We start from the raw sequence: 27,049 nt of genomic DNA, 5'->3' as shown, positions 1-27,049 counted from the left end.
GCACAAATGTTTTAAGACAAAAATAAAACGAGCCTTGGGTTTACAAATCTGTGCACCAATGTGACTGTGCACCAAAACGTACATGTATATGTATACATGCATAACTACGTCCATGGGAATATATGTTCTGTTACCGTCACAGGTAAGTGCATCATCTATAGAGGACATTTGATATACGAGTTGACTGCTTTCTAAATTTGTTATAACGCTTACGTCCATCTTGCAAACGAACTTTTCACAAATTACTGGAGTATTGTAGATCTGTGAACATTTCATTCTGCCCTCGTTAGATGTCGTATTAGGGGCAGAATGAGAATTGTGACATATCTTTAAGTACGAAGCTTGAAGGTCGACAACTTGGTACTTGAGACTTTCTTTTAAATTCTGCAACTTTTAACAAATTTTGTGAAAGATAAGTTTAAAAATGAATTGGCTTTTTGTAAATAGTACATTTAAACTTTTTTTATATACAACAGACCATCACCGTCATGTGCCCGGTGAATGACGAAAAAATGATTTCACATTCTCCCAGTATTTAGATAGAAGCTACCAAGTTAAATATTTCTCTTAATGACAAAGCGCGCTGCTTGTACTTGGGAGCAAATTTAAGACACATGCATTTTGCCATGAGAGGTAGGATAACCAGCACCTTCTTGCCTTGGTGGCATTACACCATGGCGTTCCACAGTGATGTCAGCAAATACCCTCTGAAATCCGGGCATAGGTCGACGACCTCAGCAATTAGTCAAATTGACCAGACTCACTCCAACTGAGTCTGAGTAGAGCTAGTGGATGGATGCAAAGGCCATCAACGTGTGTTACTTTCCAGTCCGAGTAAATGTAAGTCTGGGTGGGTCGAGTAGAGTGCGGATAAGAGGTTGTATGAGTGGGACTAAATAAAGGTGAGTAGAAATGTGCCCTGGTACTCGCCAGAGTGAGTGACAGAAGCGGATAAAAGAAAGAGATAAACATTTAAAACATAAAACATAAAGGAAATTATATATCTTTTCGATTACTCTTTTTTGCAAAAGTTTCGTAAAGCCTTCAATTGAAATAGATGCCGTATTCTACTGCAAGAACCTGAAACACTTGAACAACACTATTCAGATTCGCATTGCCAGTTCATCCCTTTCCATTACCTAAAGTGTTAAAAAAGTTTGACAAAATATGGTGTTCTTAGGCATCCATATTAGGTTTTCTTCTATATTTGTTGTAATAAAGTACTTTTTATATGTTCCGAAATCTGCGAAGAAATATGGTGTGCGGATCACCTTATTGTTATCCTTTCTTTATGTCTACAATTTGACATTGGAAGGAACGAAAAAGATGAGGTTAAGAAAAGTCTGTTGCTGTTAGTAAATAACTTTAAATGAATGCGCAAGGAATATTCAAGCTTTTCTTTTGAAGGAATAACGAAATAGCCTGCAACAGTAAATTACCTTCTAACAATGCTTAATCGTTAGAACAAGAAAGCCGGCATTGTCCACTGGCAGTTACGTTTTAGTTATAAACGGATATGATATCTTACGAATGTTCGGTCATCGTAGTGAAATTTATCTTTCTTGTCCACTTAACTGAGAACACAAATACATTTCTAAGTGGTTCACTCACAACATAACTACTGTTTATCAATATGAGCAATTGACAATAGAACACTTAAACAAGTTTTATGCTTTAGAAAGAAGAGCCATGCGATCACTGCTAACTTGGCGCACTGAATTCCTATGAGTAATCATGTGATAATAAAATATTCCTCTACTTAGCTCCACAACCATGATAAAAACTCAGTGCCCTTCCGCTCTATAAAACACGATGATCAGCGAAGCAGTGTATGTGGGCCACTTAATTGGCGAACTGAATCTCCGTGGCGGGTCGACCCGGTATTTCACTACCTTTGGGATGGCCTCACGTATCAGGTGTGTTTAACGCCTGCTGCACTTCTGCGCTGGTCAGCACGGTATTGCAATGTCTTGGGGATTGACCCACGTATCAAGAGAGCTTGACGCCGGCTCCACCTCCGTTGCGGGTCGGCCTGGCATAGCACAACCTTGGAATCGGCTCACGTATGGGGTGTGTTTAGTGCCTGCTACACCCACGCAGTGGGTTGGCCCGGTATTGTACTATCTTCGGTATCGGCCCCGTATGGGGAGTGCTTATGGCCTGCGTCACTGCGCCGCGGGCACACCCGGCATTGCACAACTTTGGAATCTGCTCACGTAATGGGAGTGTTTGGCGCCGGCTTCACCAAGCCGTGGGTCGGCCCATTATTGCACTATCCTCGGGATCGACCCACGTATGGGGAGATCTTGACGCCTGCTTCACCTCCGTTGCAAGTCTGCCCGGCATAGCGCAAGTTTGGAATCGGCCATCGTATGGGGATGGTTTAGCGCCTGCTTCACCTACGCCGTGGGTCGGCCCGGTATTGTACTATCTTCAAGATCGGCACTCGTATGGGGAGTGCTTACCGCCTCTTTCACCCACGCCGTGGGTCGGCCCGGTGTTTTACTATCTTCGGTATCGTCCCTCGTACGGGGGAGTGCGTGACGCCTGCTTCAACTCCGCCGCGGGTCGGCCCGCCATTGCACTGTCTGTTAAAACGGCTCACATAGAGGGAGAGTTTAATGCCTTTTTTTACCTCCACCACGGGGTGGCGTGGTATTGTGCTTCCTTCGGGATTTCTTTTTACACGCGGGCACAATAGTGGGTAAGGCACGCCTTAACAGCTTCGCTGTAAATGGCAAAACAAATAGGTTGCTTCTTAACATGAGTAATTGCCGTGCTTCTTTGCGTGAAATAGATTGAAATTCCTCAAAAAAATATTGGGTAAAAAGAACGACTAAGTTTGTGCTTTTACCCAATGAATACGCTTGCGAAATTTCTCAAGGAAAACATGTACCCAACACTGCTTCAAGTAAGGAAAATGTATTATTAACGGCCAAGTTCCCCTTCCTGCACTGCAATGTGCTTGCTTCGAAAATGTCCCTAGGATACATTGAACGAGAAGAAAGGAAACCGAGGGGCCTATTATTTGTTAGTAATATCATAACATGCGAGCATAGAAAAACATAAATGACAGCATAGGGGAAATTACTTGTACGCAATAATTGAACTGAAGAAATGATCAAAAATAACGTAATTGAAAGTGGATGAAAACACAACTGGCTGTATGTGGGGCGCGCAGCCATGTCTTCGCATTATGCGTCTGATTCTCTTTCCAATTGAATTACCGCTGTGGCGTTTTGCCATCCACTTTTTGGGGTATTTATTTTTATCTACTAGAATAAACCTGGAAGTGTTAGCCAGCGCCTACACTTACGGCTTTGACGGCGGATGTGGAACATCCTTTGCTTAGTATGCATCATGTGTACGTCATCTTTTTGGGTCAAGGCAACTGGTTAATAAACCAACACATGCTATTTGAAGGCATCATTGCTGCCGGATTCGAGGTCTCGCTATGTAATCGAGAAGAAAGGAAACCAAGGGCCAGATTTTTTATTATTCATATCTTAAGAAGCGAACATACAAAGAAGAAAAGGGCAAATTAGAGGAAATTACATGAACATTAATAATAAAGACATGATAAATAATGAAAATGAACGCGGTTTAAAAACCGACTGGCAGCAAGTGAGGCACGAACCCAATTATTCGCATTACGCGCCCGATACGTTTTTGATTTGAGCCATAATAAAGCTATTTGTTGTAGTATTGCGAAGACGTAGGTTCGTGCCCCACCTGTTGCCAGTTCGTTTTTAATCCGTTTTATTTCTATTCTATTTACCATTTTTCCAATTGAATTAGTAAGTACAATTATTGTCCCTTATTGTGTCCTTGGTGTCTTTGTTTGTTGGCTTCTAGACATGCCCAGTGTACATAAGGTTTCTTTGACGTAGTGCGCTGAATTGCACTGCTTCCTGAATTTGTAATATTGTTTTCTCAGGTAAGCATCCATACCACTGCATATCATAGGCTTCTCATGTATCTTAAATGGCATGAGTTACCCCATTATTTTGTCTATGGTTAATGTAATCAGTTTTATCGGATGACATTGATTCAACCTAAATATTTGTCTAAATTTTAATGTTATGCGTTGAGATTGATTACCGGTGCTGTACGAAACCGCCGTTGCTGCTGCGACAGGAGTCAAGACACAGTTTTTAGTCTAGCCTCCTCGAATTGTGCTTCAACCTGCGCAAAATTTTCTAGACATGAACATTCGCCGATGGCAGTAGCTCAGTTTACATCGAGTTTTGCCGAGTATGAGGCCACGACAGGGTCACCTAGCACTGCAGCCACTCACCGACGTGATGAAATACCAAACCGATCGGCGGCTAGGATTTAGGTGCATGCTAAAAAACCACAGGGGGTCAAATTTTTTATGGAGACACTGCCGCGTCTTCTTTGAAACCCTCTGCGTTATTCTCAGGCGTGAAATATCGATGCAATGGTAAGCAGTGCTTGCAGGTAATGTAAAACCATGTTTAAATAAAGCTAAAGGCCTAGCCGTACATCTTTGTACAGCGATTGTTCTATTAAATTACATTTTTTGGCTTCGTGGCCTACATTGGCCGCAATGAAGCATTAGTCTAGGCTGTTGCTAACCACTGGCTATAAGGCTACGCCCGCTAGTCGCAGCCGAAGAGAGACTGAACAGTATTTTCCACCAATTATTCGGCAGACATTTGACTATACGTTCTCTAACGCACAAGTTAATGATTATCCATCATCGTCGCCTTCGTCGAGAGTGGTAATGTAGCGGTGTCTTATTAGCCAAGCGCTGGACCGCCGCAGAACTCTGATTTCGTGCGTCACTCGCAGTGTAATAAAATGAAGTGCGGCGGACCCAGCGCAGCACGAAAAACAGCAATCACCCCCCCCCCCGCTCCTCTTCAAGATATGTATGTGCCTGGTGGATACTTGGTAGAAAAAGCACACGTTCCTATACCCATCTGTTCACTCTCTCCGCAACATCGCGAGCCCCCTTCTGGAATAAACAAAACGAAATCTGGTCACAAACTGAAGCAAAGTGACACATATTATCGATGAAACGGCAAGTGCTGACGCTGGTGTCTACTGACGGATGTTGCATTAATTGCGGAGTAAGCACTGATATCATCGAGGCCACCATATTTTCTTACAGCCACCACGGTTAAAAGCTACGAAATCCATGCGGTAGCTATGTCGCTCTGGCGCTGCACTTCTGAGCGTGAGATTGCGGATTCAGTTCCGGCCGTGGCTGCCGCATTTCGATGTGGGTTGTTGTGGAAGAACGCTCCTGTACTATAATTAAGGTGCAGGTTGGAGAAAGTCGACCAGTCATATTTCACAGGGGGTTAACTTGGAAGAATTGTTAATCCATTGTACCTTGCCAAAGCGTGTTACTGACACGACTTCGACTGAGGTGTTCGTCTTGCATGTTTCTCCGTCTGTGTCCCGCCAGCAACGCATTTTAGCAAGTTCAAATGGTTATAATTCACTCCGATTCACCACTTTAGCGTGCCTCATAATTGCATCGTGGTTTTCTTACGTAAAAAGCTTAAATGTAGCTTCTGTAGGGCTACGCATTATTTCAATTCGCTTAGATCATCAAGCGCAGCTAAATCACTGAATAAGCTAGCAATATGCGGCATGTGAGGAAATGTGAATACTACGTCCACGAGGCTAGTAGCGCTCTCTTGGCATGTTGGAGAAACGCTGATGAAATGAACAATTGTAGCGAGCGTGAGCACAAGCCATAATTTAGAGTTACTCAATTAATTTATCATTTTCATCATTATTCGCGCTAAGCGACCAATCCTGGCATTATATCAGCCGCGAGATTTTGCCACAACCGTTGACGAAGTACCTAAAGAATGGAAAATACTGGCTCGTGATCAGAATTCAGCAGATGCGACGTATGCTGCTGCATTCTATATCGAGCAAAGCTTACGTGGTATTGTTCACGCGCATCATCTGATCTGGCTCTAGGACGCCCCTAAAGTGGGGCTCTGCAATGCAGTGCACCTTCGAACGCAACCAGCGTTGCAGTGGCTAAAAGAGGGAAGCTGGCTCTCTGCGCCAGTTGTTTTGGGTACCGTACCTCCCTCTGCAGGCGCAGATGCAACCATCCACGTTGTTGATAGGCGGCACAAGGCATGCGCAACGTAACATCATACCTCCGGTCTTATCGCGGCTTTACCAACGCCCTCTAGAGAACTTAGGGCTTCTGGCTGTATATCCTCTCCCCTTGAGCTTCTTCACGCAAAAGAGGCCTACATAGAACTTCCGTGCAGCGTGCTACGAAGCTACAAACTGCGCGCCTATGTTGAAAATGAGACGCGGAAGACCGAGTTAGCGACGACGGCGACAACAATTCGTTTAGTTCCGGAAACCCTGCCGCTCCTTGGATAGCTGCGGGATTAGAAAAGTCCTAGCATGCTACGATATGCTTTCGAGTGCACTTTTTTCTGTGCGTGAACCGTGCATGTAGTCCTTGCGCTTGTGCTGCGATTGCGTTTGTGTCATGCAAGCCTTCATTGCAGCAGAATGTGGATTACGTTCATAACAGGATATGCCTAATAAGTGCTGCGTGCCGAATTGCTGTACCAATCACAAATCGGGGGCGAAAAATTATGCGCTCATGTTTCCGCAAGATCAATGACGGAATATTGGGTGCTAATGCTAAGGGAAAGAAGAGAATAGATGGAATTGTGCGGAATAAGGCAGGTGTTTCTTTGTAATTAGGTGCACGAGTGTTTTTTACCTCCATTACTAAACTCATTTGAAGTGCTGTAAATATGTGGACTGCGGTACTGTATGTAATAATGCCTCGAAAGCGAAATTATTCGTTTAGAGCCCAATCTAGACTGGAATAAATACATGTCTCGAATGTGAAGAAAGGCACAAAGTGAAGTTATCATGAGATATGTGTTATGATGCAGTGCTAACATTCTGTTGAAGAACTTTTGTGGTAGCATGAACGGCAAACTGTTTGACGTCGATGATAAATCAAGGTAAAGAAGCTACTCTGATGAAGAGGGCAGCACTGTGACTTTTGAATATGAGCCATGGTCCCCGTCATCATTTACCCGAAATTCATTCCCAGTGCTAAGGTTTAACAATTCCGTCTTCTTATGGACGGGCATTTTAGTAATGCAGTGCGTAAATCGTGTTCCATATATAAAATAATCTTCGAGTACCCTCTGTTCTCTGCGGGCCATCTTCTCAACTATGCCTAAAAGAAACATGGTGCTCTGTTTAACATTCCCCATAAGGGCGCAAACCCGTATCCCCGAGCACGCCACTGGTCTCTTTTTCGTGACGTGTCTCGCCGAGTTCTCAGGCCTTCTCTTGCCTTGGTGGTGTTGGCTTTACGCGTACCGTCGCCCTATCAACGGCAAATGATCCTGTATGCACAGGCCGTCTTCCCCCTCAACCTTGCACTGCTGCGGGAAAAGTCGCATGAGCCATCGCTCCTAGATGGCACCACCGTCGTACAGCCGAGGGGGATATATTCGTTGACAAAACACGAGCAGCAGCAGCACAAGCAGCAGCAGCACAAGCAGCAGCAGGCAGCTACTACACTCTATGAAATCTTGGATGGCTTGCAAAGAAAATTTCGCTTCAAAAAATTTGGAGGACGCTTTAGCTTCACCTTCAAGTGTGGAACACGATAGCGTTGGCGCACCCCGCTCGCACCGCCCACTCATTAGACAGTTTTAGCAGAGCGTTTGCTTGCGCTCCGCTCCGCACACGTTTCACGCGCGCCGGTGGCTGCATAGAATGCATTGATTTCGCTTATCTAACAAGCGCGCCTCCCAGAGACGCCACCGACGTGCTCTCAGCTTGGCGGTAAAACGATTGCGAAAGCAACTACACGCCCCCTGACGCACCGCTAAATCAGGTTCCTAGCGAAACGTGGTCAGCGTCCCACGTTCCGCTGCCGCTAAGTGTGCTGTGCGCACGCGCGTCAGTGTTCCCGGTAGCGTTTTGATGAGCGGCTGCGTGCCAATTGTTGTGATAGGCAGGTCTGAGCGGAGCGGACCGTAAACGCTCTGCTAAAACTTTCTATTCACTCGGCCTGCTCTTGACGAGACGAAGGGGACAGCGGGTGAGTGGCGCGCCACCTGTCGGGGCAGCGCCGTACATTGCGAAGAGGGGGACTTCTCTGTTTGCCGCAAGATGGTTCTGCGTGTGCGCCAAGCGCAGATGAAATGTAGCGGACTTCGCTACTCGTTTAACTGCGACTTTGTAATTTACATGCTCACAATTACCCATATACACCGCAGTATAACTTTCTACGGCACGTTCCTAAGGCAACAGCGCATTCACTAGAGGCGCTTTTGTCACGCTTTGAACCATCGAACTCATGGCTGAGTGGTAGCGTCTCCGTCTCGCACTCCGGAGACCCTGGTTCGATTCCCACCCGGTCCACATTGCAAGTTGTTTCTATTTATGAATTGCCTTCCTGTATTTTTGGCTCACGGCCAACACCGCCTACGCCGACGACACAAGCTTTTCTGTGACACGAGCTTCTTAACGCTCTCGCGTTAATATGGTTCCCTGGCTTCGCCTGTGCTGTGCATTATCGCGACCGCTGTCGGAGGTACCAGATCACTGCACGTACTACACGAAAAAAAAGAAACGCGGCTGGTAAATTAAAAGCCGGAAACCCAGTAAGAGTAATAACGAGTGCGATGTCACACCGCTGCACGCCAGGTTGCTATAGGTGGCAAGAACCCTTATTGAACAATATGAGCGGAAGCTGCGAAAATGCAGTACCATCTGGAGAAGGTGGCAACAAAAGTGTGTCCATGACTTAGGCCTAATAATAGCAATGCACCATACCTTCCTAACGCAAGCCACGCGCTCCTTCGCCCAAGTCTCGCAGTGCTGTGTGCAACAGAGCGCCAGAATATGTCGGAGCTAGCCGTGTTGGCAGAATGGCGTGCGAGGTGGGAGCGCTGATGTGCTCGTTTTGTGTAGGTAAGTGCATGTGTCTGCGTGCGCGTTTGTTTGTCTGAGACAAAGAGAGACTTACAAAGCAACAGATCCACTACACCGTTACTACATCGTGGAACATAATCATCAGTGCATGGTTTAAGGCAGAGATCAGCTTCCAGTACTTTACAACACGGGAGAACACGTGTGACTGAGTATTGTTCGACCGCCTATGACGGAGGCCGCAGTGCTATATAGTGCGATTATTCATAAATGAGTGGAAATAGTGCGCCAGCGTATATGACGATGCGATTGTTGCTCGGCGTTCTTTCTACGCAGCACTTACAAGGTCGACATTGTAATTGCCATCACTTCGGTGGGATGGCTTGCATACCCGGGATTCTGTAATGCCTTGCCGCCCACCATGCTGACTTCCACGACTACACTTTACGAAGGCCTGGTGAGTATTCTTATTGAATCTAAGCGGCCACAATCGTCGCTTTGTTGAACACGTTTTTGCTTCAGATATCGGCGCCTAACCACATCCCTTCAGCGCTGTGTACCGATCAATGAGAACTACAGCTTGCCTTGGTCTAATCTTTTCCGTATCCTTGTTTCTTGTTGTCGTCTTTTCATTTCTCGCTATCAGTCAGTTTCAATTTTAAAGACTGTTTTAAAAACAGCAGAGGGAAAGACAAGGCTCCGGGTAAGGGATAAACCATTAATCGAGAGTGATTAGGAATATCGAGCTTAATGAATTACTGCATAAAAACGAACGAATATTATCGGCTGTCAATAGGCAATTGCAAAAACAATTGAATAAGCAGTGTATTCTACCTAAATATTCATGATTAGTGCAGACAAATACGGGAGAAAGAAAAACACATATCGGAGCAATCAGGAATAGATAGGTGTTTCGCCAAAGGTGCCGTAAGTACCTCACATCTTTACGGGCTCCTGCTTCATCCCACACCTAAATAGGTATAAAGTGAGCCTGCTGTGGATATCAGGCGCGGATTGTGAATGGAGAATTAGGGTAAGAAAAAAATGGACACGTTTAAAGTTAGGACAAGTGGTACGAAGTCCACATCAGCATATTTCTTTGCCGATCCCTTGTTCACTATGTTATATATTGTATTTTGTTTCCTCCAACATTTATTTAATGACCTTACACCAAGCACATTCACGATTTCTCGCAATTATTGTGATTAATTTTTATTGGCGTTAAATCTTGGACAGCAACGTTTCGAAATACTTTGAAGGCTTTGAGCACTACTGCTTGGTGTTTTTGGCTGCTTTAATAATGTTGGGGAAACCCAACGTGCCTGGTGTCCTCCTCCTGTGTTCAGGCGTACTTTTGGTTGTCATGACGAGTAGGCGAACATCACAAAAATAGCATGCGCAGTAAAACGCGGGCGGCAGTATCTACGAAGCAGTGCGAGATGGTTACAAGAATTTCAGGGAGCGCAGTGGGTTGCATGTGCTACGCGGGCCTGTACTGCATGCTTCCCTGAGGGCTTCCCTTCGGTTCCAACAGGTTATGCCCACTTTCTAAGACGTTAAAAACTTGGAGACGAGCCCACCTGTTCAGAGTGCACAATCTTCGGGATAGACCCACATTTTTTTTAGACTCCGACTTCTTAAATACCGCCGCGCATTTCTGGCGGGACAGTCATATAACCAGAACAGGCGATTGTCCGACAATGCCAATAATGCACTTCGCAAATAAATGACACTAAATTACTTCTGATCTAGTGTGCGGCGCGGAGAATGCGCCACGCAAGTTGATGAGCTCAACACATAGGGTCAACGCCCAGCTATCTTACACCATCAAAAGAAATATATATACGAAGTCTCAGATGCGCATGATACCAACGGAATAATGTTACAGCTGCTGAAAGAAATGTCCAGTGTTTTTAGTGACGTTCTGATTTATTAGTCTGCGGAGATTACTTGTTCAACTCTTCAATTACATTGACTGCAGGTTTTCAAACACATTTGCGAACACGGATTTCTATTGTTTGCGCTTCCGCTTGCGTAACCCTCTATTTTACTTTTTAGAGCAAGCCCATGGAATATTAATAAAATTGCTAGCCCAGCTTCCCGCTTGCTTACCGCAACAGTGCTGTCCTCAAACACGCAGCGAACACATTCATTTCTGCCACAGTGATGGACCAATTTCATACAGTAATATGATAAACTGCATTTCTCCCAAGTGAATGTTGCACACATTGTCGTGTACTGGTTCACCCAACGTGGCCAATTGTCAGCCTACGCTGCCATGTTTCAGAAATAGGCCCTGAAACACCATTTACAGTCCGCACAAACCGTACCATGTTCAGGCTTGTCGCTGGCATCAACATAGAATGGCACGGGCCCTATCGAGGTGAACGCCCCGTGAGTGCTGCGAATCTGTGGAATAAGGCTTAGAGCGCTACTAGTTTCTTTGTTCCACATTTGAAAGAACCACAGCCGCGCTACGCGAACGGGAAGCTTCGTTGCCGTTCTTCAAATCTCGTTGCCTTTGTCTTAACTGCTAAAGAAAGAGGCACGCGAAAGGTAGGGCGCGGTAAAATATGCCAATGCTTTCTAATGCTCTAACAGCTAGTCTTTACGTCACTACCATAAATATAATAAAAGCGAGGTGAAAATAAATATTACTAAGCACAAACACTAAGATTTCTGGAGGCTCCTTAAGAAGAATGCTATCAAGATGTAGTAGATTTCATTTGCATACAGGTCCAGAATTTCATACAACACGTTGTACTTGTTTGTTTATTAATGAATAATTCAACAAATAGTTACGCAGGTAGATATTTCTTACAAAGAATGTACATTTTTCTGGCACTTAATCGTTGCGACAGTCCTTGGACAGGGACTGAAGAGTTCCATTTCGCATTGTTAACGTTGTTTGACATTCCAGGCATGATGCTCCAGCAGGAAGCTGTTTTGGCGCTTATTGCTTAAAATAGAACACTGTCAGCTACCTTGTCGCATTCAGTGTCAATTTCGGGAAGTTACTCATGTACTTCTTCATTTCTCCAGAAAGAGAGAATTTCAGTGCACTGTGGCGTTCGCAAATACATAACTCAATGCAGTTATTTGTGAGTAAAATATCCAGGGCAGAACCCATCTCACGATGGCTTTCGACGACAATACGTGAACATTGAACCAATATATCGGCAGAACATGTTGCCACCATCGACATGACTTACGTGTGAGGCGTGCACTTCAGCAGGACTCCGCTTACGTGCTTCCACAAGAACACTTGGTGACACCCAGCGGTGTAGCGGAGAAACCTGCGCGTGGACTCCGAAATGCGTGACGTGCCGGTGCGTGCGAACGATGGTAAACGCGTAGCGTGGTAACGGGGCGGCTCTCCGACTAACCAGCGCCCACCTGTGCTACTGGGTAGCCCGGTAAGCTACCAAATCCCTAAAAAAGCTACCCAGTGACGCAGGTAGACGGGAAAACGGTTAGAAAAAAACATACATAGGCAGCCATGGGAAAGCACATGAAGCACTCTGAGAATGCTCACATATTCGAATTTAGCATAGGAAGGCGCTCCTTGCTCATGACTGCTGACTGGACAAAAGCAAAATCTGCAAGAATATCTCCATCAATCTGCCTACCGCTATAAAACTCCCATGTATGACCTACGCAGGGCAAAACGACTACTATGGACCGTTGATTTCCTACCCCTTTCCCTCTGCACAACCGCGCGATGCTGCGCCAATGACACCAAGGACTACACAGTTGCTAAAGTTGTCCGGAGAGCAGGCACCACCACCTGATAGAAGCACAGTGCCATGAAAGTGCATGAAGTTCCCTATAAATGTTAATCGCATAAAATAATCGCCTGTTATTGATAGCTAAGTATCACTTATGTATAAAACATTGGCTCTGTTTTTCCTGACAGATTGGACATCACTTACAGCATTTTTATTAGATAATGGTGGACTTCCTCCAGTACTAACATTTTTGCCTTAGCTATTCAGTATTGTTATCCACAATACAGCACTGATTAGCACAATGCCGCAAATTATTTTCAGTAAATGAACATTGTGAGCCACACAACAAAGTGCAAGCAATATTCGTTGTGCAAAAGTGGAGAATTCTGTGACAATTGTCATATTGCGAAATTGCAGTATAGAATAATGTATTTCACTTTATTATTGCCAGCAACAAGAAGACGCTTCAGTTGAATAAAAAGTATATCACATACAAAGCAGCTCATGTGCCTGCGAAAGCCGCCGTCTTATAACAGACGATAGCTCCATATTTGTATATTTTTCGCAGTGCTATGTGTTTAAATGGCATTTGAAAACATGTCCCCGAAAGCACGCAGAGTGCAGTAGTGAGGCGATAACTTCAGGATGAGATTTTTTTTTCCAGGTATACATTTGTCTGCAATGCAAGCGCATTTACGAAGACAATGCAATGAAAGAGCGTTCGTGAAGACAATGGCTAGGCTACTGCATCGAACATAACATAATGATTACGCAGAGATAGACGACGGTGATTTCAGGTTGCTTCTTGATTTCTTTCATTTCTTTACGCCTTTATTCATATGCTGCTTCTGTTGTGGCTATTTCAATGCTTACGCCGCCTGCAAGCCCAGGAATTGAGTGCGACAAATAAACGCGAAAATCGGAGGAAGCAGGCAAAGTTATTGTTTTAAAAGTGCTACTATTTTGCCAGCCCCTTTTTCAAGTAAAGGACAAATGAGTTCTAAATTATTGCTGTATAATAAAGTATCTAGTGTTTCGCTTCTACACTGCCAAGACGGGTACGTGTTCAAAGTGAAATTCGCCAGTTACAGCTTGTCACGTTTTGGAAGCCCTCTAATAAACCGCCTGCCACAGTGTCACAAAAAGACACAGTCATCATTCCAAATTATTACTGTATATCAAAGTATATATTGTCTTTCGCTTCTTGGCTGCGAAGACGGGAAGGGGTTTAAATTGAAATTGGCCAGTTACAGCTTGTCACTTTTCGGAAGCCCTCTCATGAACCGGCTAACAAAGTGTCACAAAAGCCCCAGTCATCATAACGTGACACCTGCTCTTTTATATTTGTATATCACACTTTTTTCAAGCTGCCTCACTTCCCGGGGTTGCTGATTGACTGGCTGATCCAGAGTGACGCCTATAATTCGGAAATAATTGTCATAACCTCAGAAACATCATGAGTCATTTCTAGTCAACAGGTCGCCGTTGTTATTAAACAACCATCATTTCATCATCATCATTTTGTTTCGAAGCCGCCAACAGTCATTCCTTGCCCATCATCATCATTTGGTTTTCGTCACCCGCGCGATAACATCAAAAATAGTTGCAGATGTCCATTTGACAACGCTGTAGCTTGAGTCTTAGGGCAATCTTCCACCGATTGTTTCTGCCTGAACCTTTCCTTTCTTAAGTTGTTGTTTTAGAGCGCAGCTCTTTGGCGTCCGTTCCTGGGTTTCGCGTCGTCGTCGTCGTCGGCGTTGTCGTCGTCGTCGTCGGCGTTGTCGTCGGCCTCGTAACCAGCTCGCCGACGAATCTGCTGCTCCGCCGCCGCGCATGCGCGCTGTCGGCTCTCCGGGCGAGGGAGGATGATGGAAGGGAGGAGGAGAGACTGTGGAGGAGGGCTGGCTACACAAATGGCTCTTTGGCGTCCGTTCCTGGGTTTCGCGTCGTCGTCGGCGTCGTCGTCGGCGTTGTCGTCGGCCTCGTAACCAGCTCGCCGACGAATCTGCTCCGCCGCCGCGCATGCGCGCTGTCGGCTCTCCGGGCGAGGGAGGATGATGGAAGGGAGGAGGAGAGACTGTGGAGGAGGGCTGGCTACACAAATGGCTCTTTGGCGTCCGTTCCTGGGTTTCGCGTCGTCGTCGGCGTTATCGTCGGCCTCGTAACCAGCTCCGCCCCCCTTTCATCCCCCCAGCGCTAGCAGCGACCGACTGATACCGCTTTCGTGAGTCCGCTACCGCACTCACGAAAGACGTCGTGCACTTCCTGCAACTCGCATTAACCGTCCATCGATCCACACCGATGTTAGTAGTGGGGGACTTTAATGTTGACATAAAGACAAACAGCAATTTCCTAACACTTATGCGGGAGAACATCCCGTTCCTCTCGCTCGTAACGCGTCCCACGGCTGTGACAACCTCGCGAGGCACTTGTATAGATCTCGTCTTTGAGAATCAAGCATTGGTGTACCAAGTCGAACATATATCAGTCTATTTCTCCGACCACAAAGCTTCCTTCATGACTGTCAAGAACTGTTAGTGGAGTCTTTGTTAAAGGAATACGTGTGAAAAATAAAAAAAAAATTCTGTGACAGTGCATACATGTGTTGCTCGATTTCTTTGCCTCAATCTATCGAAAACGTGAAACAGCTTATTTGCTGCGCTCAAATTTCGCATTAGGAAGTAACGTAATCGTCGGTAATTTTTTTTTCTGACCACGAGGAGCAGTCTGCTGCAAACGATTGTGACGTGACTGTTCTACTGGCAGAGCAAGAACATATTCTTTTTCGTCCAATGTCTAGCGCAACTCAAATTGAATTGAAATTTCAGCAGCTTGGGTTAGCCTGCTGTTGACAAACGCCTGCTTCGGCCGTCATAGCAGACACGGAATGGTGGCACGATTTCATTCTGGAGCTCCCAAAACAAGGGTTAGCGATGCTTCTTTTCCCAAGCTAGGAATGAGCCGTGTTGTAGGGTATTACTGGACTTTCGGATCGTGTTTTATAGCTACAACAGGTGTGTCCTACCGAACAAAACAGACGACGGTCGAAATGCCGGATAGCACCGACCTGAAGGAGCTAAAGTATCACATAAAGAGTGCAAGATAATCTCTCATAATTGACATCAACGTATCAACTTGGTCCTCCGCCTGAACTCATCCACACATCATCCACACATCGAAAGGCCTTCAAAATGTCTGTAGGAAGGTGCTCGTTGGAGAGAGAGGTGGCGACACTCGTTAAATAAAGTCTCCATTTCGCCCGAAAGGCGAAGCATCTGCAGCGATAACAAATTAGTAGGCAGCTTTAGGCAATAACGAGTGTCGATTTATCAATCGTATTAACATGAAAACATTGGCTTACTTACAAAATCAATAAGCATGGCGTCGCGTGCGCACATGAAAAAATGAACACATTTTACTCGATGAGTACGGAAAAACACTGTCAGGGCGCTGGCGTTGTGAAGCACGGCAGCATCAGCGAGAGAAATGACCTTCGCGCTGCCTCTCGCTTCAATGAGAGTATACGTTGAAAAACCATAGCGCACACGTAGCTATCAGCACTCGGAGGACTTTGTCTCCATCGCAGATCGCTGTCAAGATAGGGACCAGGCGGCGGTGCCAAACGCAGCAGCTGCCGGAAGAGAACGCCCCCTCTCTTCCTTTCTCCCAAAACCGACGTTGATCGTGACGCAAGATGGCGCGTTTCCTCGCCGCTTTCCTCCCATGCGAGCGCGAAATTGAGCCGCCATCGTCAGCTCACCTTAGCACGCTCGTCGCACCCTCGTACCTACAGCATACGGCGCATGGTGACAATGTGATCACCCTTGGACTCTTTCCGGAACTTCGTGGCCAAGGGGACAAAAGAAATGCGCGTCCGTTTAATTGCTATAGCAATAAAACAAATCACTCGGTACAGTAGTTATGCAAGAGCCGGTTCATGTGCTTTTTTTCTACGGGTAAATAACGTCTTCCAATGTAATGAATGTGGTTTTTAGCTCTAAATTAATAACGCAAGGGCTCGGAATTTCCTTCTCAAACTGTATGTCCCCGTATTGATCTTTCGACGTAAATATCTTTTATTTTGATGGAGAAGGTGCTGCAGCGTTTGTAAGAATTAGGTTTAATGAAGTTAGCTTCATCTGAGTTACGTTTTTGCAAATGATAATTAACTGCCAAACAGGCAAGCTTATGTTTTATCAAGAGTGCTGTTGACTTCTACAAGGTTTCATTTTTGTGTTACAATCACGCTTATTGGTAGGTCAAGTTTAACAGTTCCTCAATAAATTGAAATATGAAAAGGATTTATCGTAATGATTTCAACAGTTTCCTAAGGGTAAGTCTATAGCAAAGCTTCTTTTGCTTGGGCTTTTACCTTGCTCAGTGGCACTCCGTCGCAACATTTAAAGACAAAGGAGATTGCCTCGTTTGCTCTGGCAAAAACATTTCGTGTGGTATAAAAGTCGGCAGGCGGAACACAGAGAGAGTTCGCACACGATTTATTTGCAACATGCTTAACTGAGTTGTTAGGACGTGCTTCTTTAGAATGGACAACAATTTCCACACCATCCGAAATAACGCAGGCCACGGCTTCATCTGGGGGCGAACTTGTAAACTTGCCGTAGCGCACAGAGTTGCAACAATACCAAGAATAAAACTTGATTCAGAGGTTTCCTCGCTTCGCACTGCAAAATATGCGGTTTCGCCCCACCATTCAACACATGTATTGTCCTAGGTCGGCGTTAGAATAAACTTCAGCGCAATGTTATTGATCCAGTGGATATTACAAAATTTGAAGATGTATGAGTTAATTCACCTTCTTCATCCTAAAAGGAAATACGCTTTCTTGGTCAGTCAGGACGTGCTCAGTGAGCTGTTTTAACGCCTTTTGTGTTATTGTGCTGGCTGTGCGCGTAGAAGAAAATATGATCGCAAGTGTCGCAAAATAAACCAGCGGGAAATTAGCACCCATTCTTTCATTTTTGTTCCTCGCCTTCTTCTCTCTTCCTTTACACATTTCCTGAGCTGCGCTAAACACAATACAATATGATGCCGTACCAATTTTCCCTAGTCAACCACACTTGTGAATTACCTCTCTCAGTCCCTATGGATCTTAGTTCCCGAGTTTATTAGGGGCTTGTAGTAGTGAGCTGGAAAGGCTGTATAACAATATGGTTCGCCTTTTCCGCATACATTTTCTGTGCCTTTCTCCATAACCGTTGTCTACGCGTCTGCTTATGGCTCCTTTCAGTTAAATCACTGGCACATCGTGTCGCACCGAGCCAATTTCACCAGACCGTGGATACAGACTGGCCTATCCTTCGACCTGTCCACACTGCAATACGACCTTGTGGAGAGAGCACCTTCGCTCAACGAAAGTCTTTTCAGCCCATGCCAGTCTGTGAAGAGGAAGAGTCAAGAAGTGGCAAGTCTTTTTCAGGGTCACTTAAGTTCAATTTTCGCCGTGAACCTGCTACTTATTTTAACTCTTAATTGCCCAAGGTAACAAATATTTCCGCGATTCTGACACCATAAAAATGTGGTCTTTCTTTATTCGTTTATGGAAGGCAAGTAAAAATGTCCTCAGGGGGATGGTTAGAGGCAGTAGAACGCCTGACGAACATATGTAACCTTAAAGAGTCGCTCTTGACATAAAAAAAAAATGCTGGTAAGGTTCAACAAGGTTTTACAGATAAAGAAATTTACATATGTGCAGCCGAAAGACAATAACAGCATTCGCAATGCACCAGCTTAAAAAAGAATCACAGGCTAATACAGAAAATTGATGAAATCCATCCACGTCACAGAAAACAGTCGAGGCATTCAGCACTCCTTATATAAATTACGCACGCATTGAGAAAAAATGATATATGTACATCAGTCGATTACTAACTTTATTAAGAACTTCTTGCCTCTTTTTAACATATTAATATACTGCGGAGTCCTCTATGTATAGAACAAGCCCTGAAAACTTAGGCTTAGCTTATAGTAGCGTTTTTTATATCCTGGAGAAATGTTTATGTTGTTAACCGTTATGAAGACCAAGTAGAAGTGAAAAAAGTTCAAATATAGTTATAACAAGTACACGATTTCACGTTTTTGTTAAAGTGTGCTCACAGTGATTTAAAAAAAAACTTTCAAAGTTGTTTCGATCTCGCTTCATGTGTGATTGTGTTTGGGCATTACGCGGTTAAGTTATACTGAAGGCGCTAACATTGGAAGGAGTTTCTTGGAGATTTAACAAGGGCCATCAATGCAAGTCGGCCCGACAAAGCTTGGTTAACTTCTGACGACAAAATTTTTCATTTAAAGCATAAAGTTCCATTTGCAAGCGTAAGCGCTGGCACGATAAAAGTTTTCAAAATTCCTCGAACCAGCTCGAATTTACTCTAGCCACATTACTCTGAGTAAGGTTTTGTTACTGCGACATATTGCGTGACTTTCAGTTTTATAATATCTTGGTGGATGCTTTAGAAGTTTTTCTTTTGTTGAGTTACATACGCACGTCTTCATATTTCTTTACTATGAGGACGACTTGCTGTTCAATTGAAACCACGTCATTACATGCGTGTTCATGAGAGATCAAGATTTCCCATATATGTGCGTTAAACTCATCGCCTAGACTTGTCGCTGAATTACTGCCTATACCCGCAATTACCGGGAAACACCTTTCGTTGTCCGCAAGCAGACGATATTTTCTGTGCGCCTCCTCGTTTGTATCAGTAGCAGCTCGTCGCATGGAGTTTCCTACAATAATTTGTAGAGGGAATCCTGGTTCTGCGATCGTTCTGCCCCATGTGGATGATGGGGAGTACAACAATTTGTCTGATCTTCCCACTAGTGCATTCAGACGTTCCCGGGGCCCTGTTTATTACGCTTTATCCGAATTCTTTGTTCGAAATTTCCGAGCAGTCTATGCTTTTCTATGTGCGGAATACTCACTCTGCGACAACACTTGCTAGTAATTGCAGCAGTTCAACCTGTCAAGCTTGCCAAATTGGAACGTGCTAAATGTCCCAACGTGCTGGCTTGCTTGTGAGAAGTTCATAAGGCTATACTATGGCCCCTTGTCGATGCATGCCCCTGTGGCCTAATGATTTGAATGTCGCGCTCATGTGCTTCGTAGGGATCCTGTGGTCAAATTATCTGTCAGACAATGTTAATAGTATTTACCCATTTTTTTCCAAAGTACTTTGTCAAAAATAACGAGGTTATAAAGTCAGGAAGCAGCCTTAACCCAGAAGGACGAAGTTGGGGGAAATCCATGCACTGCCCACGATTGCCATGCTGACTGAACCACCCTGCTTGCAGCTCCCGTAGACACATGCGCCGGGCTTCCGTCTAGTAATTGTATTAAACTCTATGGCTAGTAGGTCGCACATGCTTCGCCACAATTCGCTCCCCGCAATAAACTGATGAGCAAACTTTCACCGTGACGATTATCCGTCCTAGATACCGTGCTTGCCTGGCTGTTATCGACTTGTTCAGAAAAGCGAAAGCAAAAGTACCGAACGGCTTCGTAATTTGCGCCAGGCTCCCTAGTTGGCTGCCCACACGGGTGTCTGATTTACCCGGCCCATTGAGCGGGCCCTATTTGAATATACTTTTTTCTTGGCACAAACCATGAGGGGTTGCCGGCAGATGGCCCTAAGTTTCGAAGGTTCAAACGTTTACTCAGGCTATGTAGGCGGCGCCATATAGTAGAGCCTAAGCTGAGCTTGTCGTGCATCGTGCATTGTGCATCGAGCAGTTTCGGAACTGCAACTACCCACCTCATCACACCAGGCTATGCGCGTAGTGTAGCAAAGTCCGTCAGAGCCAAATACCAGCGTTCTGTCGAAAACAGTTCCTAAATTTAGTGCTTCCGGCGTTAATGTTTTATTCTTGAATACTTATAGAAAGTTGACGCCTGAGAAAAATACCGTGATTTTGCTGCATAGCTAGAGTGGCCGACAACTTCACTTCTGTCGCATCCCCGTTTAGCGCAGAGAAATATTTTTAAACCTTGGCCAACTTTTGCTGGGGCCTTCTTTATATGTCGTATTTTTTAGTGTGTTGTTTCCTAAAAAAGTGTAGAAAGATTCTCTATAGCCCAGAAATATATCTTTTTTTTTAGTTTACGGTCACACTACCTAGCTGGTGTAACACGTTTACAGGAGAGAGGCCGGTGTTTGAGGTGCATTTGGACGTTTGATTGCATTCGCTTTCTCTGCCTATGCTACGCAACAGCTGAAGAACTTGCCTTTTATATTCGGTATTTTTCTTTCTGAACGTATGTATATGGGTATAACTAACGCTTGTTATGCATCTTTAATTTTAGCTTTGCGCAAATGGCGACTTCAGAAGCAAGGCCGATAATTACTTCGGCGATGAAGCATCAGCGTACGGCGTTCTATCCAATGCATCGAAAGTCGTCGCGATGAGCGAGTACAACGACTCCGTGGCTTTCAAGGTCAGTACTTAGAAACTTTAGGTCTGTATTCCTTCTTGCCTTCTGCCCATGCCCTGAAATATTTGTTTGGCAGTTAACGCTTATAGCGTTGTTGCAGCAGCTTGGAAATGTTGAGCGCTCCTTAGAAACTTTGCTCATTAGAAGGAATTCAGTGGTAGTCATAATTATACTTTATGGGGAGTGGTGCAGAGAAAATTTGTTCCCATGCTGTTCTCTTGTTTTGATTTTGTCTGTCGAAATGTATTTAGCTTCGCCCTAATCATGATAAAGAAATTATATTCATTGCATTGAAATCTTTCTTGTGTCCCACAGATTCCCAAGGCTCGCCTTGGTATCCAGGTAGCACTCCTTGCTTGTGCCACTGTTTTTGGCATTGCGGTTTTCTTTTCGCCTCCGCTAGTTTATCTTTGCTTCATTCGCAGCACAATAACATAAACGAGATTTATTAGGCCATTCTAGTTGTGAAACAGACACAGGTTACGCGAGCGTCTTCAATCTTGTGTGGTTTACCTAATCGGAAGGAGGTCATTCTATGTTCGCGCGGAACCGAATGTCTTTCATTTGTCCCTAAACTGTGCTTCGGGTTGAGAAAGGTTAGAAGATATGCTGCGGGGTAACCTGGATTATGTCGGATGAACGTAAATAATCCAGAGCGCTTTTCGGGTCATTCGGTCTTGATGAATGAAGGATTCTTGGTTTGTTAAATTGCGCAACTTACGCCTCCTCGCTAAGGTTGCTTGAGCATTTAGCCTTGTGCTGGAGCTGTGATTGCAACTGTTTGTGAACTTTGTTAGGAACAGGTCTAACTAGAGCTTCTTTCTCTGTGGCTCATCGTCGCTGTCGGTTTTCCGCCACCCAGACTTCTTTATTTTGATCGATTCCAGGTGTATTTGTTCTACGTGGAATTGGCGTTTATTTTGAGCCTGCCGTGTGTGTGTTACTTTATTTGTTTACACGGCGCTGTTCTTCAACTGGTATTGCAATTGTCTGTACGATGCCATCATCTTAAGACCTGTTTGAAAGGATTACTTTCTGCAGCCTCGGTTTAGTCATATATGTTAACTTTGCGGTTGGAGCCAAGTGCGTTGTTTTTCTTTTCGATTTTCGTTTTTCTTCGTTCTCCTTTTATTTTGCTTTCATTGCCTTCAGTTCTTCGCTTCATTAGGCTTGCTCTGTTTGACCTTTCATTCTCGCAGCATGATCGTGATGATGTATCGACTTCGGCTGTTCCGTGTGTGTTTTTAGTTTGTCTTCTAGTTTCGGTTGTTTTGGTACTCGTAGCTTCACTGGTCACGTGTAATGCTGTCCTAGCTCGATTACCTTTACTTTCTGGTCAATTTTAGTATTCCTTGTAGCGCGCCAGGTCCTTCTTTTGCTGCTAGCCGCGTGGCATCATAACACGGAAATATGATGTTCATGGTAGGTGCATATGTTTGACAACAGCTGCCTGTTCTATGTGGCCCCACTCAGCTCTTGCATGCGTCGCTACAGCCTTCTGTGCTGAGGCCACAGACTTCGCACCAGGAGGAGCAGGGCGTTGGCGCCCCTTGTCCGCGTGGTCGCTGCCGCCGAGCGCGTACACTCGCCTCGTACCTCGTACTCGAACGTGACTTCGCGGGCCTGAATTATCGCTGAGAGTAGCACCAGTCGCTTCATCTCCATTTTAACTAGTCAAACTTCGCTCAACTCCTTCCGTCTGGTTTTCACTACGGCGTATGCCTTATTTATTATTTTTTTGGTACGGTTGCAGCGCTGTGTTGCAGCGTTTGGTCGGCTACGCATACGGGAAGTAGGTGTGCTTTCACAAGCGTCTGGGTGGCCCAGCGCTTTAAATCCTATTTTCTCCTGAAAGTTTCGGCCACCATTAGTTTGGTTGGCCTTGAGACGTTCCTTGTGCCTAGTAAGAATATAAAGCCCACCATCCGCTGGTTGACTCCAATGCCGTCATCATCGGCTCTTGAAGCAGCGGCGCTGAGTATCTGGTCAATTTAGAAGGAAGGAAGGAAGGAAGGAAGGAAAACTTTATTTGGTCCTGCAAGTAGTGATGATTCATCACTAAGCGGGCCGCTCCCACGTCGGGATCGGAAGGCCAAGCCTCACGGCCACATCGTGAGCCTGCTGGACAGCCCATGGTCAATTTAGAAGACTGTCATAAACTATAAAAAAAATCCAGAGTCATTCCGCTCTGTGAAGGTGGATCACCGGTGAAGTGTCACCACATATAAATATGGTGACTGACAATAAGCAACACAAACCACAAAAAAATTCATTTTTTCATAATTTTCTTGCATTTATTTTATTGCATACTGAATGCTTTTTTCATTTTTATAATTTTCTTTGCGTTTTCGCATTGAATATTTGGTCACCAAAATCACTATAACTTTATGATCAATGTAATATGCGTCCAGCAGCTGTGTGGCGATACTGGAAATTTTTTTGACATATACGAGGTCTATGCAGGACCGATCACGTGTCCTGGGTGCACTGATGTTTCTGTAACATTGAATGCCCAATCATTCCAAGAGAGACACCCCGAAGCACTTTTCGTCTGTCCGAGACGCGTCTATGTTGAAATCATCCACAATTACGATGGGCGATCCAACTAACGAATTACAGGCGATCCAACTAACGGTGGATACGTTTGGCGCATGTATTAAGTGCGTGCCGCCGTCGTCGCCCATATTCCCACTTCTGTTCATGACGGTGTGCTTCGCAGCCGCGCTGTTGTTCCGTAGTCTCGATCCACCGCACCCGGTCTAGTCATTGCACCGGTGGAAGGGAACTGAGATAAGGTAACGTGATTTTACTATGAGCCCATGACGTGAAACCGCCATCTGTACTAAAAAGCATCTATTGCGGTTTTACTTTTCACATAGAAGGTGTGTGCGGCTATCCGATTCACCCGTACACCTGTCGGTCGCATGTAGGCCGCGAATTCCTCCGGCGCAATCACAATAGCATGGGTTAAAAAAATATAGATGAGAAAGAGAGGCACGCTATTAGCTGCGCCAGTAGTGACGTCATTGCTGTTTCTCTCTAGTTGCCCAATGGACAGGCCACACGCCATAACTATTTCTGAGGAGCAGGCAGCTTTCGATCAGCAACGCCGCGAGCTGAATCGAGAATGAGCTTGTCTGCGCCACGCCGATGCTGCTGCACGGGCACAAGAACAGGCTCGTGCAGCCGAGCACAAGCATCAGCTGCGTACCGAGGATCCGGCAGCCTACGAAGGTGTTTACTGAACCGTCAGGAGTAACCCAGTGATAAACACCGGTGCCGCACTTTTACGCATCGCTCGTGAAGCATCTGCACGAAGTGCTTGGGCGGGGATTTCTTTATTTACACTCCTTTTTTTATCGCAATACGTTTTGATACTTCTCGCGAATAACGCAGCTTGCGCATACTGGGTGATAGGCATTTACTTTACGCTTTAGCTCTTTTAGCTATGGATAAACTGCCATATCTTTTGCATACGCACCCGAACCGCCAGAAGCTAACGCACAACAGCTCCGCTGTATAAATACTTTATATTTTAGGGGTCCTTCTGTCTGTTCATTCAGGTATGAAACGTTGCTTCTAAGATCGCCTATGTTGCACTAAGCCTCCGGCACGCGCAATTGGCGCTTGCCTCAGACCGCAGCTTAGCCGCAGAAAGTACTGACGATTCTTTGGCACGGTGGTGGAAGAAGTGAACAACGTTCGCGTCTGGTCGCCATATCCGTAGCAGCAGGCACTTCAGTCTACGTCGCGCCTACGAGACCTCAGGAAGGCATATGACAACTTGCTACAACGCTGGTTGCGTCCCAGTACCAGAGGCGAGATCGCGCAAGAAAAACGCTTTCCCAACACTGGCTTGCGCTTACACGCTTTCGTCACCGGTCGTCTGCTATGCGAAGGGAGAACGCCAAATCAACCCCACTTTTCTTGGTGACGTAGAACGCTTGCGCGATCTCGGCCCTATGCCTTAGGTTCCATCGTTGCATCCGTACGAACTCCTAGCAAACTCTCATCTTCGAGCTTTTTCACATCGCGCAACAGCGCGATGTGAAAAAAAAGAAAAATCGCAGTTTCGCCCAAAAGGCGAAGCATCGATCGCGATAGCAAATTAGTGGACATCTCTACGAAGTAAGCATAGTAGATTCATCGGCCGTCTAAGCTCGTAAGGATAGGAATACTAACAAAATCAACAAGCATGGTGTAGTGCGCGCACGAGCCAACATGTACACATCTCACGCGATGGCCACGGAAACTCGCTTTGAAAATGCTGCATTGATGAAACGCGGCAGCACCGTAGAGCGAATTGGCCCTTGTGCGGCAGCTCGCCTCAACGCGAACTACGCCATGCCGCGAAAACACTGCGCAGAACGGACTCATTAGAGAGTTTTAGTATAGGGGACGCAAGCGGCTTGCGTACGCAAGAACTAGGGGCGACGGTACTGCGCATGCGCAGACCGCTACGTCTACTTGCGTCCTTGGGTTGTTTGGCCGGCCGAAAACATCGCTGCCCCTAAGCGGTCACGTTACCCATGTGACTCTTGTGGTGTAGGAGTATAGCGGGTAGATAATCTAATAAATCTTTCGCCAAGTGTCGACAGACGTCGTTTTTATATGTATTAGAGAGGTTTAGCGTGTCTGGTATTCGGCTGAACGCAGTTGAGATGTTGGGGCGGAACCATAAACGGGTGCTGCCTGCATGGTGAATCTACCTGGCGGCGCAAAGCTCAAACTGACAAAAGCAGCTAATATTGCTGTAACCAAGTCTATTCTACCTCGCTGCTGGTGTGTGTTTTCGGCACTGGCGTAATTATGTTGCTGCCAAAAATTTATACCCTTAGCAAAGTAAAATACATTTGGTTACTGCAATATGAGCTGTTTTTGTCTGTTTGAGCTTTGCGCCACCAGGTGGCAGCACCATGCAGGCCGCTCTAGTTTATGGCTCCGCCCCAACGCCCCAGCCTGCGTTTACCCGATTACCGGACACTGTAAACCTCTTTATTAACTGCTCTTAATAGGAATAGTTTCATGTGCTTTACTTCATATGCTTGATTTCATGTTTTAAAGAATGATAACGCAGCAAAGATCAGACGTTCATGGCGCTGCGAGCGCATGCGACCTCACTGCGGCTTGCGTTTGGGGCCGCTAACCTATAATGTGTTTCTGCTTGCGTACGCAAACGCACCCAAGCGCTAGGGGCCCCAACGCCTTGCGTCCCCTACACTAAACCTCTCTATTGCCAGTCACAGATGGCTTTCTACATACAGCGGCCCTGCTAGGCGTGCACGACCGCCAGGGCCGCCCGGAGTAGAACGCTGCTACTTCCTCCCTAGCCTTCCCCAAAAGTTCGCGCAAGACGGCGCGCTTCTTCCTGCATTCCGCCGTTGGGTGCGCGAGATCGAGCCGCGAGCGTGGGCTCACGCTATCATGCTTTCACTCGCACATTTAGCATACGGCGTGGGGCGATGATTTGATCGTCCTCGTATTTTATAGGGAATGTCATGGCGGAGGGGACGGCATTAATCCGGCTTGATTGTCCGATGATTACTGTGGCGATAATAAAGAAATGCAGGTATTGGTTACAAAATAGCGCAGGGAAGTTTTTCTGTTCGAACGAGATACACGCGATGTATGTTTTATATTTTATTGAGGTATAATCGCATTTCAAAGCAAACTCGATTCTCCGACACAGGCAGCGCTGCGCTGCCAATCGATATCGACCATGCCGTGCCACGCCGGCAATTGCCGCATGAAAACGGCTGCAAAGCTACATTGAACAGTTTTGCTGTATAAATTTTGTAACACCTATAGACGTGATATTTTGCGAGTTGACCAGAAGTCATCGGTAAAGATATTGATTTCCCACCACTGAGCTTTCTGCTCTTCTATATTGCCTATTTCGGCCAGATGTGCCCATTTTGCAAGTGTAATAGAGAATCTGGTGTCTGCTATACGCAAT

At 45.6% G+C, this 27,049-nt stretch overlaps 1 protein-coding gene across 2 annotated transcripts in view; it reads left to right on the top strand.

Annotated features, from left to right (window-relative positions):
* Nucleotides 1–27,049, top strand: part of LOC135914139 (uncharacterized) — a 120,235-nt gene that overhangs the window by 87,961 nt on the left and 5,225 nt on the right. For both annotated transcript variants that reach the window (XM_065446893.1, XM_065446892.1), the window contains exons 11-13: nucleotides 9,256–9,376; nucleotides 17,896–18,069; nucleotides 20,965–21,096. In XM_065446893.1, coding sequence (XP_065302965.1) covers nucleotides 9,256–9,376; nucleotides 17,896–18,069; nucleotides 20,965–21,096 — 427 coding nt within the window. The remainder of the gene's footprint in view (nucleotides 1–9,255; nucleotides 9,377–17,895; nucleotides 18,070–20,964; nucleotides 21,097–27,049) is intronic.

The sequence above is a fragment of the Dermacentor albipictus genome, unplaced genomic scaffold, assembly GCF_038994185.2.
Source record: "Dermacentor albipictus isolate Rhodes 1998 colony unplaced genomic scaffold, USDA_Dalb.pri_finalv2 scaffold_15, whole genome shotgun sequence".
Classification (NCBI taxonomy): Eukaryota; Metazoa; Arthropoda; class Arachnida; order Ixodida; family Ixodidae; genus Dermacentor; species Dermacentor albipictus.
This window is presented reverse-complemented; position numbering and strand designations above follow the sequence as displayed.